Here is a 16435-nt window from a genome sequence, read left to right as displayed (position 1 = left end):
TTTTCTTTCTTTCAGACAAATCATTTAGCGAAAGTGCGTATAGTGTACATTTTAGCGGGAGTACCTGTTTAATCAATGGCTTGCTTTTTGGCACGAGAAAATATATAGAGACAAATCATATCTCGACCTGGAATACACTAAACTAGCAGAGAAGAGAAAACAGGCAAAACTGCTTTCGCTACAAAATCCGAACGATATAACTACACAACATTTCGTTATCAGATGGGAAACTTCCAAAAAATTTTGAAAAAATATACTCAATTATTTTGAAGCTAGAATTAGTGAACTTGAAGATAGTAAAAACAAAAACAAATCGGGACGCATAAAGATCAACGAATTTAAAAGAGACTATCAACCTCGCGCTTATATATTAAAGAAAGCTGAAGAAACAATTCTCACTTACACAGATAGCATCTTGAATAGATGGAAAAATTTCTTTGGCGATTTACTTAACACGCAGCCAAATGCTAATGTTCGTGGAGAAACAGAAATGCACACATCAAAACCATACATTCCAGACCCTAACCGAACAGAAATCGAAATTGGTATAGAGAAATTAAAGGAATACAAATCTACGGGTGTAGACGAAATTCCAAATGAGTTAATTTTAGCTGGAGGAGAGAACAAGATACACAGACTCATTTTCTTATCTGGAAGAAGGAGACGCGTCAATTTACAAGAAAGACGACAAAACTAATCGTAATAATTATCTAGGCATTTCTCTTCTGCCAACATCCCATAAAATCTCAAACATTCCATTAGCAAGATTGACCCCATATGGAGATGAAATTATTGGAGATTATCAGTGTGGATTCAGGCGAAATCGATCACCTATTGACCCAATATTTTTCATCTACAAATAGTGGAAAAGAAATGGGAATACAATACCCGGTACATCAATTATTTATTGATATTAGAAAGTCCTACGACTCGGTTGGGAGCGAAACATTGTACAACATTTTTAAAGAATTTGGAATGCTGAAAAAACTAGATAGATTAATTAAGATATTTTTAAATGAATCCCAAAGTAAAGTCCTAGTTGAAGAATTCTTGTCCACGAGATTTCATGTCGAGAATGGCCTGAAACAAGGATATGCATTGTTGCCATTATTATTCAACTTTATTCTGGAGTATTCTATAAGGAACGAAGTTAGCAACAAGGCTAGCACGTTCACCAAATTATGGCGTATGCTAAAGACGTAAGTCTGATGGAGGATGATAGAACAATAGAAAGAAATGCATGGGTCCTATTAAACGCTTACAGGAACATGGGTTTAGATGTAAATGCAGGGAAAACTAAATGCATGGAAGTTTGTCTGGGTCGTAGTACTGCAAATTATGGATACTTTCAAAATATTAATGTCTGATCAAAATATTAATGACAAAGTGGATACTTTCAAATATCTGGGATCAAGATTAACAGACCAAAATTATATCCACGAAGAAATTAAATATCGACTGAAAGCATGGAATTTGGGTTATTCATTTCAACATCTTCGGTCGAGAAATTTGAAGCTTAAAATACATAAAACGATAATCATGCCTGTTGTGCTGTATAGTTACGAAACATGGTCGCTTACTCCTGAAGGAATAACACAGACTGAAAGTATTTGAGAATAAATTCCTGAGACGAATATTCGGACTCAAGAGAACCGGAAATGGCAGAAACTTCAAAACGAAGAACTGCATAATTTATACAGTTTACAAACATGTTATGGTCAGCAAGGTCATTTAGGCAGAAGGAAGAAAATAGGAACGCTCTCAAAGTTTTAACTGGAAGTCCAATCGGAAAACGACCATTAGGAAGACCTAGGCGCAGATAGAAGGATAATGTTAAGATGGATCTCACAGAAACAGTACAAAGTAGAAACTGGATTGAGTTGTCTAAGAACAGGAGTCAATGAAGAGAGTTTGTGAACGCGGCATTAACCCTCCAGGTTCTATAGGCCATAGAGTTATTTAGTTCGAGCTTTCCTTTTCATTACTTCATGTTAAAGCTAATCATTATATATCTCTTTTTCTATATTATTGGGTTAATATTGAAGTATAAGACAAAGTGCTGTATTTTCGCTGCATTTCTGCTCTTAGCTATTCTCAGCACGTAAATATTATTATTAATTTTTTTTTTCAAGGACACCACAACTTCTGAAGGGTGTTTATGGTATGGGATTCAATGCTCCATCAAAAATCCAGGAAACAGCACTTCCTACACTTTTAGCGGATCCGTAAGTATTATATGACTAAATTTTGTCATTAAACTTCGTAATTTTGGACTAGGATTTACCTATTTTCGCCTTTTATGGTAGTTGTATGTACACTCATGTCCAAAATTATTGTCGCATGTCTACAAATATGTTGTTGTAGGAATATAATTTGATAACGAATTCGCCCGGTATTTTCTTAGAATGTTAGTATGTGTATAATTGGCAAAGACAATGTATGTGGCAAATTTCATGTCAAAAGAGCAGTAAGTAAGAACAGTAAAACGAAAATAAAACTTTCTTGTCCATTTAGCAACATTTTGTTTTGCTCATTCTTATTTTCGTGTTTATAATTCTTTTCCTATGAAATTTACCACAAATATACATTTCCCGATTCTACACATAGTGTCGGTATTAAAAGTACCCTGCAAAGTCATTATCAAATTATATTCTTCCAAGAAGACAGTTATAGATATGCGACAATCATTTTGAACATGACTGTACAATAGTGTCCCATTTATAATGGGGTCTAATATGATCAGTTTTTTTTTTTTTTTTTTTTTTTTGTCTATGTGTACTCGTGTTTTTAATCAAATTATTAGAAAATTTATTCCCACAGTGCTAACATATATACACAAATTCTTCAGTCGTAACTTATTATATAAGAAAATTGCTGTAATTTTTTCCTACTTAACCATTTGAACAACAGGTCTCATTCCATTTTAAACACTTGCATTAAAAGTTGAAAATATGCCTGTGACATGTTTCAGTTTTAATGTGAATGACTTAATCTGGTTTTAATAAGACTACAGCATAAGTGCGGAAACTGTGCGTGCAGCAAATCTCTTACAGATGTAGTGTTTTTACTTTTAGTTTTTAAATACCCTTTGGTCGTTTGCTTTTCCATGCTTGGAATAAGGGAAATGAATTTTCATAATAAGAAATTGCAAAAGATAGATTTTACTGTTTCGCCATACATACATGCCATACATAAAATTGTTCCTTTTTTTTTGGGGGGGGGGGCAACTTTTAGTAAAATTTAAAAGTGACCTATGAATAAAATCTCTTTGTGTTTTATGAAGGTACTATTTTTAGTTTATCAGTGGTAGAAGTTTCATCTCTGGTGTATGGAGACCCTGGTTCGAACCCAGGTCGCGCAGAATACTTTATAGTGGGCAAATACTGTTTTGCGTGAGTTCTCTCGTCTCGTCCAACTTTCTTAAATCCATCATCATTACCGTCTCTTTTAGCCTTGTTCATAATCGGAAACGTTAAACTTAGATTAAAAAAAAAAAAAAAAAGTTTAAGCTTCAATTTGAGGAGTCATAAATTTTGACCACTTTGATCAACTTACTTGTGTCAAAATATAGGTGCTTTGAAGTAAAAACGTTAAAAATAGAAATCTGTCTGCGAATAAATTAAATATTTGGAGTGGTATATAGAAGAATAAATTATGTTAATATTGGCTAATTTTTGTTTTGCCTGAAGACTGTATTTTAGTTGATGCAGGCTTGTACATTTATTTGGTCCCTTTTTCCAAATGTAAAATTGAACCGGAAACCATTACATCTTCTATATGCCTTCCACAAGTATATATTTATTTATTTATTTGCCAAAGTTCCAGATAAAGCAAAGCAGCCATTTTACACTGAAACTATATAACATAGAATATGAAATTAACAATAACAAATGTAATCAAGAATTCGCCAAAACACCCTTAAATTTGTTGTGCATCTAAAGAAAGCTTAAATCACATAATTCTATTAAAAATATTGAGTTCATTGTTAAATTATTGTAAACAACAACAACCAGTCGCTACTGCTTCTGATCACAAGATTCGTGTTAAATTTTATATTAAAAAAAAAAATCTGTGCTATAAAAATATATTATAACTTCCGGGTTCAATGTTTTATGTATGTATGCCAACCAAGATACTAACAAGTAAACCTTACGTTTGGGTGAATCGAGTTGCTGACTGAGACACATATGAGAAAGTAGTACTAAATGTGGTCAGTATTTCAGTGAAGTTTAAGGTGCGAAGCTCCAGGGGTTTAGGAGATACAGCTACCAGAACATCACATGGAAGTACAGAATAATCTTCATACAGTTGGAGGTAAAAGCTCTGTAAGACCTCTTGTAATGACCAAAGGTGAATAACATATATATGGGTATATATTAGGACTAGGGGGAAGTCATATAGTAAGGGTATACCTGACGGCGGCCATCTTGAAATCCGCCATTTTGAATTAAGGTTAAGTTTTTAAAATAGGAATAGGGTCATGTGATGCATGATTTAAGGCGCAAATTTAATCAGAAGAACAATGGTGACGTTAATTTTGATTTACGCGCAATTGGTAAAAAGTTACAGGGAAATTAAATATTGTTGCAGCGTATGTATTAGTCCTTTTCCCACCTTGTAAATTTTGTGTTAATGTTAATAATTAAATAAAAAGCAGGTGGCAGGTCTATGCTAAGAGTTGCCTTGATGGCGGCCATGTTCAAATCTGCCATTTTGAATCAGACAAAAGTTTTAAACAAAACGCATAACAGTGATACCTTATTAATAGCAAATTTTACCATAAATCCAACGGTATAACCATTTTTGCTTTATCAATAACCAGCATTTGTTATCGCATAAACAAGTTGCTAATTTAAGGAAAAATGACCAAAGTGGAATTGAGTCATAATTGAACTTGGGTCTTTCTTCCAGAAAAGTCATCAATTATTTGGTCTAGGAATTAATTCGTGCGGTTGGTACGCACACATTGAAGCTGTAGTACAAACACAAATACATAAATACCTTAAGAAAAATATTGTCCATCGCTAGCCACCACTTTCGCCCATCTGTCAGGCAATGTACGGATTCCGTGGCGAAAGAAGTCCTCATCCTTGGAAGCGATCCAGTCCAGAGACCCATGTTTCGATATCTTCTGAAGAAGTAAACCGCTGTCCAATCAAATCGTTGTTCATGCAATCGAACAAGTAGTAGTCCGAAGGAGCAACATCTGGTGAATACGGCGGGTGGGGTAAAACTTCCCATCCGACATTTTCTAAATAGGTTTTGACCGGTTTTGCGACATGTGGGCGAGCGTTATCATGTTGAACAATAAGTTTATCATGTCTGTTCTCCAATTCTGGTCGTGTTCTGGCCAGAGCTTGCTTCAAACGCATTAATTGTCGTCGATAACGTTCTCCATTCATAGTTTCACCCGGTTGCAGCAGCTCATAGTACACCACACCTTTCATATCCCACCATATGCACAGCATAACCTTTGCACAGTGAATATCTCGTTTTGGTTGTGATGGACCTGGTTCACCTGGTTTCACCCAGGCCTTTTTCGTTTAGGGTTCTCGTAATGGATCCACTTCTCATCACCCGTAATAATTCGATGCAGAAACCCCTTTCTGCTCTGTCGTTGAAGCAGCAATTCGCAAATGGTTTTTCGTCTTTCAACGTCTCTGTCTTTCAATTCATGTGGAACCCAATGTGACATCTCTTGAATCATTCCCATGGCTTTCAAGCGTTTGGAGACTGTTGTTGATCAACGCCTAATGCTGCTGCAAGTTGTTCCTGCGTTTGACACGAATCCTGCTCGAGCAATGCTGTCAATTCTTCGTCTTGAAATTTTTTTTGGCTGTCCAGCTCGCTCTTGGTCTGCCAAGCCGAAATCACCACTTCTAAACCGTGCAAACCACTTCTGACACGTTCGCTCAGCTAGAGCATGGTCACCATACACTTCCACCAAAATACGATGACTTTCAGTCGCACTTTTCTGCATGTTAAAGTAATGCAGCAGGACACCCCGCAAAAACACTTTATCAGGCACAAATTGCGCCATGTTCACTTAACTACAAACTGGTGTTGTTGACGCTTTAATCCACTGCCCTATACTACGAACGATACGCGATGACAGGGTTTGCAACACATGTGTGGATACACAGAACTGTAGGACGCTCCGTTCGTTGCGCCATCTCTTGTCCACCCGCCACGAATTAATTCCTAGACCAAATAGTACAATCAATATGTAGTTCAGAAAAGAGTCCATGACTTGCACAAATGCTCTGCTCACCGTGAGCACACCTGACAAAGGCAAACGAGTTACACTTGACACATTTGTCGTTAACAATTCCGAGCAGTAGTCGTAAGGAGCGATCCATTTAATTTTGTGCTGGTTAATGATAAAGCAAAAATGGTTATACCGTTGGAGTTATGGTAAAATTTGCTATTAATAATGTCTCACTGTTATGCGTTTTGTTTAAAACTTTTGTCTGATTAAAATTGGCGGATTTAAACATGGCCGCCATCAAGGCAACTCTTACCATAGACCTAATATTTATCCACCTGCTTTTTATTTAATTATTATTATTAACACAAAATTTACAAGGTGAGGTAAAGGACTAATACATATGCTGCAACAATGCTTAATTTCCCTGTAACTTTTTACCAATTGCGCGTAAATCAAAATTAACGTCACCATTGTTCTTCTGATTAAATTTGCGCCTTAAATCATGTATCACATGACCCTATTCCTATTTTAAAAACTTAACCTTAACTCAAAATGGCGGATTTCAAGATGGCCGCCGTCAGGTATACCCTTACTATATGACTTCCCCCTAGTCCTAATATATACCCATATATTTGTTATTCACCTTTTGTCGTTACAAGAGGTCTTACAGAGCTTTTACCTCCAACTGTATGAAGACTATTCTGTACTTCTATGTGATGTTCTGGTAGCTGTACCTCCTAAACCCCTGGAGCTTCGCACCTAAAACTTCACTGAAATACTGACCATATTTAGTACTACTTTCTCATATGTGTCTCAGTCAGCAACTCGATTCACCCAAACGTAAGGTTTACTTGTAAGACACAACAGCAAACAGTATAACGTCGGAAGCAAAATAGTAAATGAATGAGTAGTTCTTTCAAAACTTTCCTTTAGTGTAGAAGTTGAGTGTGCCGTGGTAACTTATCTAGGGAATACGACCTGAGAATAAATCTCAATTCATTTAATGGGGGGCCGCGGTGGCTCAGTGGTAGAGCGTTCACCTCTGGTGCTAGGGGTCTCGGGTTCAAGCCCTGCTCCCGCCAAGTGAACTTTGTGATGGACAAACACCGTGTGCGTGGGTTTTCTCGGGGTTCTCCCGTTTCCTCCCACTTTCTTCATTCCACCATTACATTCATTACTCATAATCACCGTCTCCTTTAGCCTAACCGGCATAACCGTGGGACGTAAAACTCAAAAATTTCATTTCAATTCATTTAATGGTATTTTGTGAGCATTATCTTGGTTGCTTTCTTATTTTATTATAGACAATGTAGGGTATGCCCTTTACCGTATCGTAGTTGATTCTTTCCATGAATATACAAGTTTTATATTCAGGTAACAAATATAAACGAGTTTTCATTTTGTTCTAACCTAACGATTATGTAAATTCTTTATACGTGCCTAACAAGTAGCACAGAAGAAGATAGCAGCTCCAAACTAAAGATTAAGGCTGACACGTTGAAACGAGAGAATATTTCAATAATGCGATTTCTTAGTGTGTGTGTTGTATGATTGTAGTTACGTGAAACTGCAAAACGTTTGATTTTCTTTATGGGAAAAGTTTATTTTAAGTAACTAACTTATTCAGAAGGTGGTGGTGTAGAGTTTGTGAGTGAAGTCGTCGACAGAATATTGATTGTTATTGAATTAGTATTATCATCACTGTTGAGAATATGTGCATTTTCTAACTTCTTTTTCGTTTTCTTTAAATCTTACGCAGACCTCAGAACATGATAGCCCAGTCTCAATCAGGAACTGGAAAGACTGCAGCTTTTGTATTGGCTATGCTTAGCAGAGTAAATCCAAACCTTCACTATCCACAGGTATGTTTATCTTATTGCCTATTTTAAATTTCGTGTCTTTGGTTAGATTGTTTCCCCGTTGATATTAATACTGACAACATTACAGTAGACATCCCTGCCAAGTAAGTTTGTGATGGACAACATCGTGCTCGTGGGTTTTCTCGCGGTACTTCCGTCTCCTCCCACTTTATCGTTTCAGCGATTCTTCCGTCATCATTCACTTGTTTTAGTCATCGTCTCCCTTAGCCAAAAGGGACGTTAAGCTCAAAGATTTCATTTCATTTCATTACAGAGGGGCCACGGTGGCTCAGTGACAGAGCGTTCACCTCTGGTGCTTGGGGCCCCGGGTTCGATCCCAGCCTTCGCCAAGTGAACTTTGTAGTGGACAAACACCGTGTGCGTGGGTTTCCTCAGGATTCTCCCGTTTCTTCTCACTTCATTCCACCATTTCATTCATTACTCATCATCACCGTCTCCTTTAGCCTAACTGGCATAATCGTGGGACGTAAAACCGTGACTGTCAATTCCATTGTTTCCAGCACAGTGTTTCCTGTTTTCTAGCGGGTTACATATCACGTTTGTACAATATTACAACTTTGTACATACAGTGCAGTTGTACTGTAAATTGGTCTCAAAGTCCAGCACAAGTTCTTCAAATGATATTAAAACTATTAAGAGTAATCACGTGACTATTACTATTCAACAAAAACCAGATAATCGTCTCGAAAAAGACGAAAACAAAATTTTTTAGTTTGACTTCAATATTGGTTCTTCGGCAGTTTATGGTATAAAAGATAAAATACTTCATATAGTAAGATATTTGTGTCGTCTGCACAGGTTTAAAATGTGCGTAAACCCATAAAATGCATGTTCTATTGTTTGCATCTTTTACCTAGATTGCTTCATGTTACTATTTCCGTCGAAACTATATTGATGGTTGATAATGTGGCACACCCTTGGTATCGAACGTGTCAGAGGGCCTACTGTAGTAATTTTTGTGTTTTTAAATACAATTTTTTTAATAAAGAAATTTTGAAGTTATTTTATTTTTGTTTAAAACATGTTGTAATTTACAAAATGTGTACGTCTTATATCTCTAGTAGAAGTCACATTTTAAAAAATGTGTTATTAGTAGTACTTCCGTTTTACAGGTGTTATGTCTGTCACCAACTTATGAGCTTGCATTGCAAACTGGGGAAGTAGCTTCTAAGATGGCCGAATTTTGCCCGGAGATCAAAATCAGATTCGCTGTCAGAGGGGAAGAAGGTAAGTACGCATATGTTCGAAATTTATTTTTATACAAGAATCTATGAGTTGAGTTGGGCCGCGGTGGCTCAGTGGTAGAGCGTTCACCTCTGGTGCTTGGGGTCCTGGGTTCAAACCCTGCTCCCGCCAAATGAACTTTATGGTGGACAAACACCGTGTGTGTGGGTTTTCTCGGGGTTCTCCCGTTTCCTCCCACTTTCTTCATTCCACCATTTCATTCATCTCTCATCATCACCGTCTCCTTTAGCCTACCGGCATAACCGTGGGACGTAAAACTCAAAAATTTCATTTTTTTAATGAGTTGAGAGGTAAAGCATGTGGCAGAATTGTCGAATTGTCGCAGTTTCATATCTGATCCTGTGTGTTCGGATGGTTTTGAATGTGATCACATTAGTCATACATTCAAAACTGTGAAGTAAGAGTCTTTTTAGCATAACATCCAAGGTTATTCCTTTTAAGTTAGAGGAGGCTGATTGTAAACGGCAAATCAATAATTGTAGAGGAATAAGTCGATTAAGATATGTAGGAGGAACAGGAGAATTCTGAGAAATCCTATAGATACCATGGGATATATTGTATGGTCGTAAGTTCTGGAATCGAATCATGCACACTATCATTAGAAATGGAAACTACCGCTGAGCCACTGCTCTCTGTATTATTATCATTATCTATTAGGATTTAATTCACTGTAGATGACAACCAATAAAGGCTCTCTCTTGTATATAGTTTATATTAAATGCTGATATTAGACTAAACAGTTCTGGTGATTGGAGCAATTTAAGTTTTTATTTTGTATGACTGGCTTTATAGTATGGCACTGTGATGTATTTTTTATTCTATATTGGCCTTCGGATAGCTTAGGACTTCGTCCCAAGAATCTTGCATTTGCTTGGCCTAAGGCCTAGAACCTCATATTTCAGCGTTTACTTCTGTTTTTTTTTTCCTTTCTTTTTTTTCTTTTTTTTTTTTTTTTCTCGGCAAGAATATGTTTGTGATATTACTCTTTTCGAAAAGTTTAAACTTCTTTCCTACTTACAAGTAGATCACACCATTTCATCAGTGGGTTAGCAAACTGAAATTATCACTAATATGTAGTACGAATGACTATAGTACATTGAGAGAAATTTGATGTCTTATTGCAACAGTTGCAACCCGCACCTTTTCCGTGCCCTTGTATGATAAACATCAAAAAACGCTGAAACACGACTTTAATTATTTTATTTAAATTAGTAGTATTTTAAATTAAAAGACGAAATATCAATTTTCATGTCTTTAATATTAAGGAATTTTGAGATACGGCCATCTTATTACAACAGTTGTAACTCTCGTTCTTTTTTCTTTCTTCCCACCTTTTTTTGGGAATTAGTAAGAAACTCTGAAATTTGTCTTTAATTATTTTAAATGAAGAGACTAAATTTTAGATTTCATACCTCTAACCTTAAATGATTTCGAGATATGTAATAACAATTTTAACACCCAACCCTTTTTACAAGTATCAATAAACGGTGAAACACATGTAATTATTTTAAACTGAAAGTCGATATACCAAATCTTATGCCTTTACCCTTCAGAGATTCGGAGATATGGACATTTTACTCCAATATTTGCCACCCATATTTCCCCTCCTCCTTCCTCGTCGAATTTCCAGTAAACCTTTCATAGTGGTACTTTACGTCACAAATCTTATGTACTTTTCAATTTTCTAGCTTAAGTGGTTTGGCCAAGGCGTTGATTAGTCAGTCAGTTACTCACTCACTCACTCACTTTTATATATTGATATTTGATTTGATTACTAATGCAGTAATTATATCGTATACTACAGTTCTGCACTTGGCTAACGATGTTCTTAGTGCTTTACAGTGTAATTAATCGTTAGTTTTAATTCAAACAAAAATGTTTTATTAAGAAAATGTATATTAAGATGAAATATCAAACTTCTGAAGACTACCAGAACAGGGTATTAGGTACCAATACTACCAATAAAAACCTTTTATTACAAGTAAGCAAGTAATAAGTTTATTTTAATAAGACATACCTTTTTATGGCGATTAATAAATCTCCACGTGTGCACTACGCTTTGTCCTGCAAACATCCAAACGAAATTATGTCTCATCCCATGTGTTTTCAAGCATCTGCCATATGATGGTTTCACAAGCACGAACAATTCTTCGACGCAAATCAATCAGATCTGGTACTGGGGTTCTATAAACATTGCACTTTATGTATTCCCAAAGGAAAGGAAAATTAATGGGAAGAGATCAGGGGATCGTGGGTACCATGGTTGGAGTCGCTACGTCCGATCCAACAATTATTAACCCTTTATTTGGCACTCTTGCTCTCAAGCAACATCGCATTCTAATGCGTTATCCGCACGAATTATATTCATATTCATATCGTCTTTATTGCAGAAACCAGAGGGCATTCAAAGCATTACAATCGTCAGATCTTAAAGTTACAGATTAAAATGCATACAGAATATTTACAAAAAGGTAAAAAATGTATACAGAATATTTATAAATATGGATACAGAAAAAAAGAAAAAAAAGAAAAAAATATATAATATATAAAGGTAGTTGGTGAGTACTTCAAATTAAATGCAAAAATAAAAATTGTTGCAGAAGTATTGCAGAATTCTGAAACATGGATATTTCGATAGAGCACATACTAGTTCGTAAGTGAAGTCTTGAACCGACTACGGTAGATCCCATAGTTTTGAAGCTATGGGCTTTTGAAGTTCATTTTTTCAGATTTTCCGCAGCCTATAACTCCGAAAGGAAGTATTTGTGCGCCCAGGTTGGTCTATACTTTTCGTCTTATCTTGGTGTCAGGAATCATCTCCCAAACGTTGTCGGTGTTGTATTGAAACACCCTATATTTTATATATATATATATATATATATATATATATATATATATATATATATATATATATATATATATATATATATATATATAACTGCAATACATAATCTAATATATATAAGTTGTCGATTGTAATTCCAATGCAACAAAAAGAATAATGATTACAACACAGTACAATAGATAACTACTATACATATCTATTCATTTTTCTCATACTTCTTCAATGCTATGTTATTTTTCATTTTAACTGCATTGTAATTTCGTAAAACTCTTCTATATCATATATTGGATTATCTAATAAGAATGATTTGAGTTTACTCTTAAAAGTACCCACTTGGGCATTTCTCAGTGCTTTCGGGAGAGAGTTGAATAATTTTGCTGACGTGCCAATAAAACTCTTTTGTGTTTTGGTATATTTGTAATACACTGTCATTATATTCATTATAAGTTCAGTGATCATTTAATTGGCATTATTGCTTTCATACAATATTTATATACATGATTTGCGGGTCGCTTCTTTAGATACTTCTAATCTTCGTCAACAGGGGACAGTCAAATTTAGTATTGTAGAAGCTTTATCTCCTATGTTCCGAGAAAGTTGTTTTTTTATTTTATTTTATTTTATTTATTTATTTATTTATTTTTTAATATATGTGGTTTCTTGCTGTGTAGGAAAATATTTCAACGAAACTGCTGCTAATTACTGAGAGTATTCTTACGATATTTGACAATAATAGGACAATGCTGCTCAGTAGCTACCAAGGTTGTTACAAAATAGAGGATCTGCCCATACGTGTCTTCATCATATTAACTCAATGAAGCCAAAAAATAACCGAGCATCATCTAAACTCGCACGTCTGATTGGCTACTCTCGCTTCCACCATGATTGTTGGCTCGAAACATTGCGTTCTTAGTGGCGCAGAGTGGGTAGACCAGGTGTGGCGAAGCTGTGACGTATGGTTTCACAATTTTGTTGTATGGGCAGATCCTCTATTTTATAACATCTTGGTAGCTACACATAAGACATATTTTATAGCAGTGTTGCTTTGAAATAAACATCCTGTATTTTCTAACCAAAGTACAAAAATACTTTAAAAATTACGAAATTATGATCAGGAAGACATGGTTCAACTATAAAAGCAAACTAAATATTTTAATGGTAACGCTATTACTGCTTGCGAATTAAAGGGTTAAATACCTCATTTAAGCTATCTCTAACGTAAGTTGTATTATGTGAAGAAGCCGCATAGTGTTGGTGCCGGACTCCCTGTATATATTTACATGAGTGTAATCATTGTTTTCTTTTTCGTTTTGTTTTCTTAGTTCCTAGAGGAAGCAAAATAACGGAACACATAATTATTGGGACGCCGGGGAAGGTTCTAGATTGGGGAGTGAAATTCAGGTTCTTTGACTTGTCACGGATCATTGTGTTTGTCCTGGATGAAGCAGATGTCATGATCGCGACGCAGGGTCATCAAGACCAGAGCATAAGAATTCACAAGTAAGTTGAAATGTTATTTAATATATGGCGGGTGAGTGTGTGAAGTTCGTTAAGTCAAAAGTTACTGTTTTAGACAAGTAGCATTTGAAAGTCCAAATATAAATCCTGAAACCTGGCTTTGAGTTTCAGGCATTAAATAATAATAATAAAAAAAAAAAAAAAACCTATTAACATGAAGAGCTACAACAGCTAATCATTTTTGTAAAAACGGATTTTGGATTTACGTCTGAACTTCCAAATGCAATTTCTCTAAAACACTAATTTTTGACTCAACGCACTTTACACACCCACACGTCATACATGTATAAAAAGTTTCTGTATTTCAGTTTTAGAGTAACTCCATCCCATGTGAACTATTACTCAAATAATTAATATTTTTCTGACCAAAGTATATACTTATTTACTAAAATTAAAATAAGTCGTAACAGTTTCAATAACGTAAGGTTGTCTTCATCAGACGTTAATTGCCACATATGTCTGATGGCCAATTAACGTCTGATGAAGATAACGTTACGTTATTGAAACTGTTACGACTTATATTAATTTTAGTAAATAAGTATATACTTTGGTCAGAAAGATACTAATTATTCAGTTTTAGTAATATATTTTTTATTTTCATTAGGTTAAGATATTTGTTTAGTAAGTTATATTAAGATATAAGTTATTTGTTTTCGTTTTACTGTTTGTGAAAGAAAGTTCTGAAATAGTAGTCCAGAGATTTTGAATACTGACGTGCACGTGACAGTGTCACCGATTTTTTTCTATGTTTGGGCGTATAACATTCTTACATAATGCTGAATTGAGAGAATTTGTTCATAGACGTTCATTATGATAAATATGGTAACTCAATGTTTCTTTTGTTGCTCGAATGAATAATGTGGCTGTAACAGAAACGGGAAGAAAAGTGAAAATTGGATCCGTGAAAGTCAGGCCAAGTTGAGTGGATACCTATCCGCTCGTGTCCTCCACAATGCAAAGGAATCTTTTTAAGTTTTACGTCCTATGGTTATGGCAGCTAGGCTGAAGGTGACGACGATGATGACAAATGAATGAAATGAAGAAAGTAGGAGAACCTCGAATAAACCCACATACACGGCGTTTGTCCACCACAAAGCTCACTTGTTGCGAGCTGGGATCGAAGCAAGGACCTCATGCACTAGAGGTGAACTCACTACCATTGAGCCACCCACCCCCACCCCCCCAACAATGCAATGGGTTTACCCACCAAAGCACGAATGTACCGTAAACTATGGTCCACATCCTGAGATGATACCAACTACGGACGGATCTTGTATGAAACAAGGGAAAGAATTTCCTTGCAACGGTGAAAATGTCTATTCTAGACAAAATCCCGTCGTCTACAGTGTGTCCGTTGTCTCATTCGCTGATAAACCTTCTAGAAGAAGGGAAGACAGTGTGGAAGGAAATGTAATAAACAAGCTATTCTCTGTTCAGCGTAAGCTCTAAACTCCGATAAACAAAATATTTGTATCCTTCCGCGTGTCACAAATACGATTGGCTAGTGATGTATTGCTCCCACTCCCCACGGGGAGGAGCAAATTATATACGTCCATTTTTACAATACTGTCTCGTGTTGTCCAGATACTTCCAGCAGAGAAAAGAAGAAATTATTTGAATTTCGCTGGTAAACAATTGTTGCTTAGTGAGTAAAAGTTGGTCTTGTTGGTGTTTCACCACAACACTCGCGGAACCGGGATTCATGCCAGCCGTCAGTAGTAGTCCCCGGCGTTGGCGCGAATGACTCATCCTCACTCTCTTTTATGACCGGGGTGAAAGGTCAATGACCTGGCCCGGGGTCAATGACCTAGGGGTACCTAGGACCACCCCCTCTAAATTTTGGCAGGGGTACCTTGGCCCACCCCCTAAATTTTGGCAGGGGTACATAGGACCACCCCCCTTAAATTTTGGAAATTGCCAAATTTAAAAATTGGGTATGGTAGCCTAGGACCATAGTATGTACCTCTATCAGTATTGGGTGTCTATGTCGTTCCCTTTCATGGGTAAAAAAATGCCAAAAATTCAAATTTCGGGGGTTTTTGACCTAATTTATCCCCTTTGATGAGGTGTTATTACCCTATATAGTTATATGGGCGTATACAGGGGTCCATTACCTTTCATAAGACATGGGTATATTAATGCACCCCTTGAAAAATTTGGGAAGGGTACCTTGGCCCACCCCTTAAATTTTGGAAATTGACCAATTTCAACATTGGGTATTATAGTACAGGCCCCTAATATGTATTATAATAAATTTGGGTGGTCCACCTCATTTCCTTCTAGGGGTACAAAATTGCCAAAAATATAAACGTAAGCAATACGTTATACCACGTGTTTGGTTTTTGGCTCAATTTATCCCCTTTGATGAGGTGTTATTACCTTATATGGTTATATGGTCATGTATAGGGGTCCATTCCCTTTCATAAGACATAGGTACATTGGTGCACCCCTTGAAAAATTTGGGAGGGGAACCTTGGCCCACCCCTTAAATTTTGGAAATTGACCAATTTAAACATTTGGTATTATAGTACTGCACCCTAACATGTATTATGATAAATTTGGGTGGTCCACCTTGTTCCCTTTTAGGGGTACAAATTTGCCAAAATATAAACGTAAGCAATACGTTGTACCACGTGTTTGGTATTTTGGCCCAATTTATTTCCTTGGATGAAGTCCTATTACCTTATATGGTTATGTATAGGGGTCTATTCCCTATCATAAGACATAGGTACATTTGTG

General features: G+C 36.1%; 1 protein-coding gene across 1 annotated transcript in view; it reads left to right on the top strand.

Annotated features, from left to right (window-relative positions):
• The window catches only part of LOC145668989 (DEAD-box helicase Dbp80-like), a 58416-nt gene that overhangs the window by 10804 nt on the left and 31177 nt on the right, over window positions 1–16435 (top strand). Inside the window, exons 3-6 of the mRNA XM_081737296.1 lie at window positions 2133–2225; window positions 7968–8070; window positions 9201–9315; window positions 13501–13678. Of these exons, the coding sequence (XP_081593422.1) occupies window positions 2133–2225; window positions 7968–8070; window positions 9201–9315; window positions 13501–13678 (489 nt within the window). The remainder of the gene's footprint in view (window positions 1–2132; window positions 2226–7967; window positions 8071–9200; window positions 9316–13500; window positions 13679–16435) is intronic.

This window comes from Thermobia domestica, chromosome 13 (genome assembly GCF_964235325.1).
Source record: "Thermobia domestica chromosome 13, izTheDome1.hap1.1, whole genome shotgun sequence".
Lineage (NCBI taxonomy): Eukaryota > Metazoa > Arthropoda > Insecta > Zygentoma > Lepismatidae > Thermobia > Thermobia domestica.
The sequence above is the reverse complement of the archived record's forward strand: the minus strand, read 5'-3'. Positions and strand labels throughout refer to the sequence as shown.